Source organism: Myxocyprinus asiaticus, chromosome 10, assembly GCF_019703515.2.
Source record: "Myxocyprinus asiaticus isolate MX2 ecotype Aquarium Trade chromosome 10, UBuf_Myxa_2, whole genome shotgun sequence".
Classification (NCBI taxonomy): domain Eukaryota; kingdom Metazoa; phylum Chordata; class Actinopteri; order Cypriniformes; family Catostomidae; genus Myxocyprinus; species Myxocyprinus asiaticus.
Window position 1 is genome coordinate 29,124,703 of NC_059353.1, and position 14,276 is coordinate 29,138,978.

At 36.9% G+C, this 14,276-nt stretch overlaps 2 protein-coding genes across 8 annotated transcripts in view; both read right to left on the reverse strand.

Moving 5' to 3' along the window:
- Nucleotides 1–1,331, reverse strand: part of LOC127447117 (band 4.1-like protein 5) — an 88,988-nt gene extending 87,657 nt beyond the window's left edge. For all 5 annotated transcript variants that reach the window (XM_051708712.1, XM_051708713.1, XM_051708711.1 and 2 more), the window contains exon 1: nt 1,150–1,331. The gene's annotated coding sequence lies outside the window, so the exon portion shown is untranslated. The remainder of the gene's footprint in view (nt 1–1,149) is intronic.
- Nucleotides 1,332–5,423: 4,092 nt separating this feature from the next.
- Nucleotides 5,424–14,276, reverse strand: part of LOC127447116 (tyrosine-protein phosphatase non-receptor type 4-like) — a 79,869-nt gene continuing 71,016 nt past the window's right edge. For all 3 annotated transcript variants that reach the window (XM_051708706.1, XM_051708707.1, XM_051708709.1), the window contains 9 exons: nt 12,533–12,689; nt 11,824–11,990; nt 10,632–10,722; nt 10,480–10,541; nt 10,225–10,371; nt 9,985–10,113; nt 9,565–9,713; nt 9,205–9,340; nt 5,424–7,483 (listed from right to left, as the gene is read on the reverse strand). In XM_051708706.1, coding sequence (XP_051564666.1) covers nt 7,391–7,483; nt 9,205–9,340; nt 9,565–9,713; nt 9,985–10,113; nt 10,225–10,371; nt 10,480–10,541; nt 10,632–10,722; nt 11,824–11,990; nt 12,533–12,689 — 1,131 coding nt within the window. In that variant the 3' untranslated portion in view covers nt 5,424–7,390. The remainder of the gene's footprint in view (nt 7,484–9,204; nt 9,341–9,564; nt 9,714–9,984; nt 10,114–10,224; nt 10,372–10,479; nt 10,542–10,631; nt 10,723–11,823; nt 11,991–12,532; nt 12,690–14,276) is intronic.

Here is a 14,276-nt window from a genome sequence, read left to right on the forward strand (position 1 = left end):
TCATAAACTATATATACAGTTAAGTGCATAAGTGCGTACAACCCTTTTGTTTTTATAAATTTCCACACCCCTTTCAGAATGTATACAAATAGCCTATAAGAGATAAAAGATAATATTTTTATGTAGTACTGCCCTTGAAAAGCTACATAACCCAAAATGTACTCCTATTAACACAAATCTTCCTGTTCAAAAGTTTGCACCCCTTGGAGGTTCTTATGTTGCCTACTTGAGCATCAGTAAATGTTTGCACCTTTTGTAACAGTTGTGTATGAGTCCCTCAATTGTCCCAAGTGTCAAAAGCTGGATCTCAACATCATATAAACACTGAAGAACTCAAATGTACAGAAGATGCTGAGAAACCAATTAATTGTACAGTAGTTGGGGGGTTTTCTTAAGAAAAGTGGACATCATCACTGCTCAGGACAAAGCAGGGACTCATGAACAATTATTACACAAACAGTCATTGATCATCGAGAAAGCAACACCATATTAAGAACCAAGGGAATTTAACCTTTTGATCAGGATCATTTGTGTAAATTCAGTTACTATTTTTTCTTGTGGAATATATGTGAGGATCTGTTGTCAAATAGCTTCTTCAGGGCAGTACTAAATAAAAAAAACAAAATGTAATTTTCATTATATATGCATGCAATATAATATAATTATTCAATTTCCACTGATATTAAATACCTGCACTTCACGAACACTGGGGCATCTTATAAGAAAATGTCGTCGAAGTTTGAAATAACCGCTGGTAACTGCGCGGACAAAACCTCGAACGTTCGTACAGGTCTGATGTGCACGCGCAATATCTGAACTCTAACATTTCATTATTATTTTTATTTTATTTATTTTTTTTATCAAAAACTGTCGATCACGCGCTGAATGAATTCCACTAGCACCTGTTTGTGTAAGAGAATAAATTCCGCCAAATTCACTGTTAACGGCGGAACTATTGACAAATAATGTATTTATGTATTGATACAAATAACCAAGCGGAACAATACGTTTATATACCTGGGTTTAGTCGCGTTTAATCTCAGTTTGGGCCCATTTGTTTGTTAAACTGCGATGTGCTGATCTGAGACGCTAGCGGCGCGAAACCACTTGTTGATCCTCCGTCAGTGCAGAGACAAAAGCGATACTTACTGCAGATGTATCAATATTCCGCTGGTGAAACAATCCTCTCGCAACGGCTTATATCAGTAAACAAATTTATGTTTTGAATTATCCATCTTCCAAGCCGTAGGCCGGTTTAACCACCTTATTGTTTTCTGGAGGTGAGTGTTGCTGATATTCTCCCTGGTCCGACAGATTGTGGAGTGGCTGTATTTTCCCTCAGGAAGTGACGTCACGCAACTCCTTAAAAGATCTATGATCAGTGGGATTTACATTTAAAGGGCCGGTGTGGGGAAAATTTATCGTTTCACTTTATCTTTCAGAAAATTATAATCAACCATTGTGAGAGTTAAAACACGTCAGAAAGGTAAACTGGCTTGTTGACTAAATCAGTTACTAAATTAACCTTTAAAACAAAGAAATACATCTTAAGAAATGTGGTTTAAAGGGATAGTTCACCCAAACATGAAACATCTCTCATCATTTACTCCCCCTCATTTACTCATGCCATCCCAGATGTGTGACGTTCTTTCTTGTGCTGAACACAAATATCTCAGCTCTGTTGGTCCATACAGCGCAAGTGAATGGTGACTAGAAATTTGAAGGTACAAAAAAAGCATATAAAGGCAGCATAAAAGTAATCCATAAGATTCCAGTGATTAAATCCATGTCTTCAGAAGCGATTTGATAGTTGTGGGTGAGAAACTGATTAATATTTAAGTCCTTTTTTAGTATCAATTCTCCTCCCTGCCCAGCAAGTGGCGTTATGCACAAAGAATGCAAACTGCCAAAAACAAAAGAAGAATGCTTAAGTGAAAGTGGAGACTGATAGAAAAAATGACTTAAATATTGACCTGTTTCTCACCCACACCTATCATATCACTTCTGAAGATATGTTTTCAACCACTGGAGTATGGATTACTTTTATGCTGCCTTTGTGTTTTTTGGAGCTTAAAAGTTCTGGCCACCATTCACTTGCATTGTATGGAACTACAGAGCTGAGATATTCTTCTAAGCATCTTTGTGTTCAGCGGAAGAAAGTAAGTCATACACATCTGGGATGGCATGAAGATGAGTAAATTACGAGAGAATTTTCATTTTGGCTGAACTATCCCTTTAACTTCCCAGTCCAGATTTAGACACAGTACAGTTAAATGACTGATATAAATTCAAATATTCTTGAGAATGTATCGGAACATTGTTTGTGTTCTGTATCTGAATATCAATCACCCCTTCAAAAAAGTACAATGGCAGTACCATTGTACAGTGTTATCAGATGGTAATACCATAGTACTGAATGATTACCATATTAATGAATTATTATAATATTTACAAGGTACTTCAAACACAATAAAAAAAAAATAAGCATGGTAGTAGTACATGGTACTTGTTTGTAGTAAATGATGATGAGTGATAAAATACATTTATCACGATTTACCGTAACCCTTTCATTTGACTCTATGTGCTCATTTATGTACTTTCTTGAATTTGACAATTGATAATGCATCGATCAAACAGTGAATTTTTACAACAGCACCACCCACTGGCTTCTCGGAGGGTTTAAAATTGCAGTCGTTCCAGGAACTCTACTCCCTGCCAAATCCAAGTCTTCAAATCGGATTATAACATATAAAAGTGAGGTTGCAATGGTTTTATTATTATGGTGTAGCCTATTTGTAAACAATTCTTCATATCTTATGCAAGAACAATACAGAACACCCGGCTCATTTTATTTTAAAGATTATCTTTTTAATTTACAACATTGTATGTACACTATAATATTTTCATACAAATGGACAAGTGGCACAACTTGATCTTCCTGTTATTTGCAGCAAATAAAACATTAACACCAGTTTGTAATTGTATTTCTTTCTTTCCCACAAAGCAGGATGCATTTAGGTTCTGACAAATCGCATGTCATTTTGCCGTTTTGCTTAACATTGTTTTGTAAAACACCTTATGTTGCTGTATATAGAGCATAGAGGGGAATTATTTGGTCCTACATCCTACTTTCTCCAGCAAGCATGACCAATAAGAAATAGGTGCTTGCCTGTAGAAGTATACAGTACCTTACAAATACTAATTCGGACTAATTTGACTCAGCATTTAACTAGAGATAACCTGTGAAACTGGGCAATGGGTCACAAATGTAAGAAAAGCTGCATTGAGTTTTACTAAATGAAACAATTTAGCATTGTTTTTTTTGTTTTTTTGCCAAAAAAAATAAAAATGTAAATTTAAATGTTGGATTTCATGGGCTCAATTAAATAAACATAATAATAATATAAAATCAGATGGTCAGAACCATACACCAGCTGTAATGTGTTGAGCCACGCCTTGGTCTCCTAAGTCAAACCTGAAAATGTGATTTGGGCTATTAAGTTCACACAACTAGCAGTATCTTGCACAAGAGCGCCACACATGCTTGACACAGCAAGATTCATGCACATTGACGTGCTAAACCACAGTCTGCTACAAGAAGAAAAAAAAAAAACGTCAATCATGTACAGAACAAGAAACAAAAACTCTGTTTCTAAACCTTACTGCATTTGACATACTGTGTCGTGTAACGTACAGATTGGACAACAAAAACGCAGTTCTCATTTGCGAATATGTACATATAACATCGCCTGCACTGGACAAAGAGAGTAACGGTGGTTGAATGGTAGTTTATGTTTGTGGGAATATTTGCTTTGGGATAGCACAATTTCATAAAATAAAAAAAATTAAAAATAAAAAAGTTATCCTGCAAAGAACAGAAATATATCTTTTGTGGTTTATATGAGAGGAGAGCTGGAAAGAGCTGAATCTGTTTAAATACACTTAAAATTACCCTTGATATGACAACCTGGACTTTAAATGACCCAGAAATCTACTGATCTGAGAAGAGCTCTAATTGAGCCTGATGGCACTGAATGTTACTGACTGGAGATCATCATTAAAAGAAGCCCGTGGAAAAGTCACTTCCTCTAAACCTAGAATGTGAGGTAATCTCCCACATGCCCCACTTTCATGACTACCTAGATTTGTGTAAGAAACAAGGCTAAAATTTAAGTCATTATTCCCTGAAAATCTTCTCATCTGTTGTAGCTCTAACACACATGCGCATAATCAAAAAGTGGCATGTCAGGATGCATCATGCCAGGTTTAACATCACCAACACTGAATGCTATTGGCTCTTGTGTGTCTTGAAACTGAACGCAACAAGTTTCAAGATCCGAAACACTAGGGCTGGGCAATAGGATGATCTAATCGGATATTGTCGATATCTGACAAATTTCCCGATGCTGACTGCGACAGTCATTGACAGACAATAATCGACAATATGACAAAACCGTGGAACTGGGAATTCGCCAAATATATTAAATAGTAGCCCATAGATATCATGCACTTACATTTTTAGATCCTTATCAAAACATTAAAAACGTTTAAAGCATTACGGAGGCCAGAGGTTCCCTATTTTGATTAGACGGTTGAAAAACGCCCATCCCCTTTTGAAAACAGCCACTGATTGGGAAACCCTCAATTTTGTTCCTCAGAGTCATACACCAATCAGGCACAACATTAAAACCACCTGCCTAATATTGTGTAGGTCCCCCTCGTGCCACCAAATCAGCGCTAATCAGCATCTCAGAATAGCATTCTGAGATGATATTATTCTCACCACAATTGTACAGAGCGGTTATCTGAGTTACCGTAGACTCTGTCAGTTCAAACCAGTCTGGCCATTCTCTGTTTCCATCTGCAGAACTGCCGCTCTCTGGATGTTTTTAGCTTTTGGCACCATTCAGAGTAAATTCTAGAGACTGTTACAGAAATACTCAAACCAGCCCAGTTCTGCAGATGGAAACACTTTGTTGATGAGAGAGGTCAACAGGGAATGGCCAGACTGGTTTGAACTGACAAAGTCTACAGTAACTCAGATAACTGCTCTGTACAATTGTGGTGAGAAGAATAGCATCTCAAAATGCTATTCTGAAATGCGGGTTGGCGCTGTTTTGGTGGCACGAGGGGGAACTACACAATATTAGGCAGGTGGTTTTAATGTCGTGGCTGGTCGTGTATACTTCATGTTCACTGCTGATGTGTTCTCTGAATAGCATGAAACATTTTCCAGTTATAAGCTACTCACTAGACTAGACATATAGACATATCTTGCATCAAATATACTATGGCTTAGCAACTAGATAAAAACCACACATATATTAGAAATGTCATTACTAGGGAAATATAGCCTGTCGGGAAAAGACATTATTATTATTGAATGTCATTAAAGCGAAAATAATGAGTGATGAAACATTGCGGTCTTTATAAAAACTTTTATTTAAAAGTTATGCAAAATACATTGCGTTGTCACATCAACATGTATTCATCATCCACTCCATAAAGAAAAGTGTTTAATTTGCAGGCAAAGGAATTCAACTATAGTTTTCTTTTTAAATAAAATGATGGCGTGCGTAGTCCCCATTAAATAAACTTACGATCTTCTTAGGGACAACACAGATTAAGAAATAAAGATGAAAGTGTTTAAATCATAAAATAATACAAAAACACGTTCACCTTGAACCTGGAATTGAGTTCCATAAGAACTCAAAACTCAAAAATTATTAGGCAGCATTAATTGGGGACCACAATGGAATTTGTTAGGGTTACACCTAATAAGAAAATTGGTGTTTTCCATTCATTTAAGTACAGACTAAGTGATGTAAACAAACTGTTGAGGTAATGATTTATTTACATTTCAAATATTATTATTACTATTATCATCATTATTATGTTTAAACTTACAATTGTCTTTAGATCTTAATTGAATTGGTGATTTTCCACCTGATGTCTTAGACGGGATACTTGTGTGATGGCAAATTTGGCCAGTGGAGGATTTTGGAGACCGTAAATTTTTGGATTTGGGGAGGTGGTTATATATGATTTTTTGACCACTTTGTTATTTTACTTTATTTTTAGAAATATATTGGTTTTAAGTTTTTAGTATTTTAATAAATTAATTTAATTTTAAAAGCAAAATCGACTGATGGAAGTGAAATGTATGAAAAATATTCAACGATCCATAGGCAGCGGGGTTAACGATGTATCCGGATATCGCATACGCATATATATATATATATATTTTAATACAAATATTGTGAAAATATTTCTTGCATATCACCCAGCCCTAGGTAGCACAAATTAGATTTGAGAGCTACGACAGTTAAAAGATTTTCTGCAATTAATAATTTAAATTCCGGTCCATTCCTCACTTAAAACTTTTGTATAGCTTCAAAAGACTTGGATTATAGAGCATTAGACGGACTGTTTTATGGTGCTTTTTGTCCCGTTATTTTTGTCCTGTATGCTGTTTTAATTGAGTGACCAGTGTGAACATTCTTCAAAGCATCTCCTTTGTGTTCCACTAAAGAACTAAAGTCATACCAGTTTAAGATGGCTTTGGGAGGGTGAGTAAATGATGAGAGAGTGATAATTTTTGGGTGAACTATTCCTTTAAACTAAATTGTAATTGAACTGACCAATGATGGCTGATAATTTTTTTGTATTACAATTGTTCAGTCGTGCTTGACACTACGCTATATGTAGTAGACATGGAGCACTTCAGAAACAGCTGATATGCCAAGTGCTTTAAAGTCCTGACTGCATCAATTTTAATTACAGCAAAATAAATAAAAACAAATTTCACCCCGTGTCAAAAAAGGGAGAACATATCATACAGGAAAAAAATAAAATAAATCCACTATCACTGTGGTAAGAAATGCCAATCTTGATTTGCAAGTAGTGACTATTGTTCAATGGGCAGGGCTCAACATTAAAACTAAAACACAATAAATATCCCGAATAAAAATACAACTGTTCATCTGTACGTGTCTTGTGGATTTTTCTTTTTTTGTTTCCAAATAATGGAGATCACCACATATAAAAACACTCATTCATTCACGGGCCTGCCCTTACACACTTACATATGGCACTAGCAATCTCTTCTATATTCATTATTAACATATATGTTTGTTAAAACCCTGAACACTCAAAGTCCCAATAAGTACCAAATTCACCTTTGTTAGTTTTTTTTCTCCTTTTATCTCTCCATTGAAGCTTGGCATATAGTCTTTTTGCCAGTGTAAAGTGCAGCAGTGCTTGGTTTATGTCCTTTGTTCCTGGCTCGAGAAATTTCTCCATCGTTCGTCCGTTACGGGGCCATGATATCATGTAAAAAAGATTCCGTCAGTGAATTTCAGCATCAATTTCAGGAAAAGCTGGCATTACATTAGTTTGATTTGTACAGCGTGGACTTGAAGGGTTTCACTAGGCCTTCCTCGTAAACCTTTAGTATGGCCTCACACACAAACTTGAACTGGCTCTGAGAAGACATAGAATACAAAGGGTAAGTCATGGTGAATGGAAGATGTATCAGCCTGTCACGCAAGAGCAGTCAAGTGTGACGGCAGTATGTGAAACTGGGATGAGAGCATAATTTATGGACTGTGTGTGTCTGATAGAGAGAGAAAGAGAGAGATGACCATAATGCATATAGAACAGCATATAGAATATTTAAGGAAGCAGATGACAGATGTAGACAGGAATACGTAGAAAATGTAAGTGGCGCTTGACTGCAAATCTTGCAACACCGCAATGCTAGGGTGTTGTGTATTCTGTTCTTAACGTGCACAAAACAGCAGAGAGGCTGCATAAAGATATTTACAATCACAATCCAGAGACACAATGCATCTCATGCTTGAAAGAAAAGGTTGACTAAAATCAACATAGTTGTTTTTACAGTTGCCAATATTTTTTTACATTATTAGTATTCCTCTGTGTTCCTCTATGGCCGGCACTGGAAGATTCTACAGTTACAGTTCTACAGTATAACAACGGCCTCCAGAGGTGAAATAAAAAACAATCACTGACACCTCGTGCATTTGCTGTATTTAAATCTGTCATTATTGTTGATATTCATCCATATTTTTATCCTCACTTCAATGCATATTTTGTTGTTTCAATTAGATTGATTAGATTTTTATTTTTATTAGCACATTTTGTTATTTTGATTTGATCAAATGTTCTAAATTGAAGTGAGGGCATGCAAAGAAAAATGTGACTATATCGAAAGGTGCCCTGTCAGCACATACATCGTGTCTCCGAACTTCACATTTTGTAAATAATAACAAAAAAACATATCTGTTGAAATATATCACTGTTTATCGAATTATTCATAATTATTCATACGAGATGTTACAGAACAAAACACATACCAAGCATAGACATTATTGAATGTTTAATTATATAACCTTTATTTATAGCTGAGCTGGAAGTGCAGACTTTTCAAAATAAGAGTCCAGTGTATTTTGCATATGTTTAAAGTTAAAAGCCCCGCGTAATGCACCAAACCTTCATTTTTTTTTCTGGTTATAATTAGGATTTTAGTAGCACAAACTGCATGTGGGATTTTATTCATTTTGGACTCGTGTAGCCTCTAAGTGTGTGCCCTTTACAATAAGGAAAGACTAAGAAAATGTTGTAACATTCAAAAAATCTATTTTAAAAACTATCAGCCGATTAATGAGTTATTTTCCACCACCTTAGTTATCATATTGGCAAAATCCACTAATGGTCAATCTCTACTTGAAAGTTCACTGCACAACCAGATACATAAAGATTGATAAAGGCAAAGTTTAAGGTGGCTTTGATGTGCCATTTTATTTATACTGACTGAAGCTGTTGCTGAAACTCATTTGCCTTGATACAGTGAGAAGTTATTTGTAGATCGCACTGTGACTCCCTGAATCAATATTAAATCCTGAGGTGCCTAAAGATTCCCACCATCAATCACTGTTTTAAGTAATGTTGTTTAGAGCTAATGCATTTACTAATATAACACAATATAATTTTAACTCAGAATGAAAATGTGATAAATACATTTTTTGCTGTTTATTTATCATGACTGATGTAGGTTGTGCAATATTCAGCCTCTTCCTAGCAGCTCAAGGCAGAATTCCTAAAAAGCCAATCATAAAACCCCTAATGCATGGATGATAGGAAATTTGAGGGTGGGGAGGAATAAAGTGGGTCGGTGGAACTTACAGGTGTCTGAATCATCATGGCCCTCTGATCCCTCATGGTTCTCACGATGTCTAATGGATACACAGGCTGACTGCACTCCATCAGACACATTGCCGTCTCCATGGTGATGAGAACTCCTGTACGGCCAATGCCAGCACTGGGTCATGGTTGAAAGAGAGAGAAGAGGGCAGGGGGGGATTTATTTATTTATTTTAATTTGTTTGTGAATTAAGACCTAATTACACTGTAATTCACTCTGGATAAAAATAATCTGCTTAAAAACAACATTTAGAAACTATTAAGCAGATACAGCCCACGACTCCACTGTCTATTTTGTCCGCACACAGACCAAGGACTCATGACCACTTCTTTATCATTTACCTGCAGTGGACCACAACGGGCTCATCCTTTCCAGCTCTTTTACTCCGGACCAGAGCCACAAAATCCAGGAAGTCAGTTGAGTCATCTGGTACACCATGATCAGGCCACGCCAGGTACTGGATCTGGGTCAATTCCCTGCTCTCCCCACTCTAACAGTACACATAACAGACCAGCAAACACAAAATGACATTGTAATGACATGTTATAACAACGTCATGACAAAATGAAGCCTTTTTTTTTTTTTTTGCAAAAGTGATACAATGATCTGCTGTTTCTCACAAATCTAAACAGAAAACCAGTTAAATAATCCCACTGTCATAAAGACAAAAAAATATATATATATTTTTAATAAAAAGTGAAAATACAGTTTCATGGCTTCAATAAGTAACACTATTAAGTCCAAATCATTAAAATACTTACCTCAATGTGATTAAGGGTCATATCTCTAACCAGGAAAGCAGAGTTTCCCTCCTCCGTATGGCAGGAAACATGAAAGCCGCCGTATGTAGCGCTACCTGAGGGGTTAGGCCAGTATTGATGGCACTTCACCTGCAAAAGAAATGGGTGGTTGAGCAATCTTATCCCAATAATATTTAAGGAATGCTATGTTTTTGAAAGTGTTAAAGTTAAGCAATGTCAAAGATTAGGAGTCACACATACACGTCCTCGCTCAACCTGAGTGGTAAGCATGACTACCATAGAGGAGCCCTGCTCCCACGTCATCTGCCAGAAGTCTGCGCACGTGTTGGGCAGCGGCCCCTGGCAGGCAATATAGCGATTTATGAGACTGGAGGCAGGGATTTCCATCTGCAAAAGTTTCAATAACAGAACAACATTATGAGAGGCTATCTATCACAGTTTGTCCTCCTTTGGGAGTCTGAGTTTCCATGCATAAAATAATTATGAGCCACTCACATTGATGTAATTTGCATTGATGTAGTCATCTGTGCCTTTCAAGATGACTCTAGTTGCATCATCTGACAAGAAAACAACAAAAAACATATATATATATATTTTTTTTATCAGATAAAATTAATTACAAAGGAATGACATGCATTGATACTCACAAGGTGAGATGTCTCTGTAGCGGTTTTTGGAAATATTCTGAGGTAATTTGGCACATGACATTGTCATTCCAGGCTTTTTCCGGTACATTTGCTTAAAAACAAAACAAAATAAATCAGTTTACAAAAATTCCAATTCATAAAACTCGATAATACGCAGGGATCTTAAAATGTGACCTTCATTATTCATGAATTCCTTTTCACTTGTGTATGAAACCATAAAATTCATACATGAAACATTAACTTCATGAAATATTCACAACTGGAGTCACTGCAGTTATTATCAGCAGGGATTGTGTCTTCGGGTGTCTGAAAAATCTCCTGTATTACAGATAGGATGTCCCTATGTGCTAGCTAGCTATTCAAAATTTTCTCTAATCTCAGCATTTCAATGCATGTATTACTTTAAGGACACATTCTACCATGTGCTTTATGTGTGCAAATGCATGCATGGCTACAAGAATGCACAATAAGCTAAAAAAAGAAAAAGGCTAGTATCATATCATCTTATCATGACTTACGTTATTCTGACCAAGACAGGATATTTATGTGTGGCGGGGAAGCATTTTTAACACATAAATAATGTATAGTTCTGCACTAAAGCACCAGTATACTATGTGCTGAACTTAAATTCACTGCCCCATCAATTGTCCCCACTACATTTTGCCATGTCTGATTTCGATTAGCCCCGTTTTATTAAATACAGAGGAACAGAGTTTAATTTAGTTAGTGTGTGTTATAATGAGCGGTAATATGGGGCTGGAATTTGTAACTCAATGTGTTGCTGAATGGTTGTTGTGGTTGTCATCAATGGTGGATCCTAGCATAGGATGCTGGCGGCAATGTTCTCTCCCACACAGCTCTCAGACTCATGCTCTAACTTCTCTATCACTATTCAAAACATCACTATCCACTCCAGCGAAAGGCTGCCTGATAGAGAAAGGAAGTAATAGGAAGCTCTAGTTGATATGACCACATCCTGAAAAACACTGATTGTTGTGAATTTCACAGCATACTGCAAATGAGAACTTTACATAAGCAAAAACATACAAACTTAAACTGTACATACATGAACAGATTTGAAAAGCAAATGGTGAGAATTTTAATCTTCCCAATAAGAACTGTTTCACCAAATCTGACAAAAGTATAAGGGGGGAACGATCAGAATCTTTGAGAACTCATTATAGTAACTCACATCAAACTGGGCCAGTACAGTACCGCTGTTGAGACCCTCTTTTAGCTGCAGCATGGAGTCCCTCCAGGCATCCTGGTCCAGTTGGGAGGGGTCTGTGGGAGATTTCTCTGGGATGTACTGAAAATCTGGCTCTGTCTCCAGTTTCTCCTCAACTACATCGTAGATAGCTACATAGAGAGAGACAGTTCATGTTAGTCCAAATAAGCCTGCAAGGTGTTTACATGCATAGAATTTTGAGAATGATAGGCGTTCAAATTCTGTAGAGCTTTCGGCAGAATTCTGCAGGTGCAGATTCTAGGCAGACCTAGCAATATCTTAGAAGACAATAAAATAGTCACATAAGTGTGATTATGTAAACCTAGGCCTTAGGAATTATGTTAATGTTATTGAGGAACAATATTTTTCCCAAACAAAAGCAAAGAAAGGGAAATGATCAAATCAAGTGCTGCCCCTTAGTAGAGAAAATCGTAATTACAAGAATGCTGAGAAATGTAGTTTGGTCACACAAGCCTGTCTCCTCATAAATTGAGAAGTATTTTCTGAGATATACTGAGAAGCTATTCTTTAAGAACATTGCACAAAATCCATACAAAATTCAGCATTTACAATTACAACTTATGATCAATACTAATATGACATTGTGGTGGTATTAACATGCATTCAGCAATCATTCCTACATGATTTGAATGTAGTCATGGCCAGCGCTCACCATTGGGGCGTACCAACAGGATGAGCTCCCCCGAGTGACTCTCACAGCTGGCCTTGATGAATGTGACTACCTGATCATGCGTGTGCTCTGAAATATCTTGACCATTGATCAACACAACCTGATCACCCTCGTTTAGACGAGGCACACACAAATCAGCCTAGAGAGGAGACACAGACAGAAAATTATTAAATTAAAAAGCAGAAGTCCAAATAAGCTCTTCATGCAAAATATTTAACATTTCAATATTCTTCAATGCTGCATTCCATTCAACTCAGAAAGTCAGAATTTACAACCTAAAGGGTTAGTTCACCCAAAAATGGAATCATGCCATCTCAGGTGTAAGCCTTTCTTTCTTCAGCAGAACACATTTGAAGAAATATAGAAAACATATCTTAGCTCAGTAGGTCCTTAAATGCAAGTAGATGGTGATTAGACCTTTGAATCTCCAAAAAGAAAAGACAGTCAGCATAAACGTCATCCATACGACTTAAATTAACATCTTGGTGAAAAAGATAAATATTTAAGTACTTTTTAACTATAAATCATCACTTCTGGTCTGCAGCAGTGAACATGTATGATGTAATTGCATTGGCACGTTCACGCGAGAACAGACACACATACGACACACCCGGAAGAGTGCCGCTGTTTACAACTGAGTAGGAGGAACACTGTACAGAAGCTTCGTTAGTTTTGGTTTAGATCTGTATTTGTATCTGTATGTTTACTCACAATAGTGCATTTCTGTGCTCATCCTGGATGTCTCAACCGAGAGAAAAACGTGAGATTACGTCCGAACATGCCAACACGAATTCGTCACACGAGAGACCGTGTGAACTCCGCCCTCTCGTGAATGCGTATACTGCTGCTGACTGGATTTATAGTTAAAAAGTACTTAAATATTCGTATGTTTCACACCAAAAGCGATCTTTTCACTTTAGAAGACATTAATTTAACCAGTGGAGTCTAATGGATGATGTTTATGCTGACTATCTGTTCTTTTTGGAGCTTCAAAAGATCGGATCACCATCCACTTGCAATTTAAGGACCTACTGAGCTAAGACATTTTTTTCTATTTTTCTTCAAACGTGTTCGGCTGAAGAAAGTCATACACATCTGGGATGGTATGAGGGTGAGTAAATGATGAAAGAATTTTCATTTTGGGTGAACTATCTCTTTAAGTACAATAGAACAGCACATGAAGTCAGCCTTACATCCTGGAAACCCAGGTGGAAATTTTCAAAACAGACTTAAGCAAGATGCAGGTGTATGGCAGCACCAAGGGAGATGTACACACAGTTCATGATAACATTTACTTCAATACAAATACAGTAAAATACACCAATGAGTCAAAGATTGACATTACTGATGGGAGGAGAGTGAACAGAACATGACTGGGATGAGAAGTGTCTTTGGCAATCCTTCTAGCTCTCCAAAGGCTACGCTATGTTGAATGTCTTTGATGGTGGGTAGTTGCCGTACCATACTGTGATGCAACTTGTTAATATGCTTTCGATGGTACAGCGATAGAAGTTCATCATAATCTGAGGAGACAAATGAGCTTGCCTTCATCTTCTCAATGAATATAAACACTGTTGTGCCTTTCTGATAAGGGAGGAGGTGTTGAGTCCCCAGGAGAGGTCCTCGGAAATGTGGACACCAAGAAACTCTGAAATGTAGTCGTGTGGAGTTTGTACATTTTCTTTGGATTGCATTTCAAATATGCCTGTATTGGAAGGGCTGCATG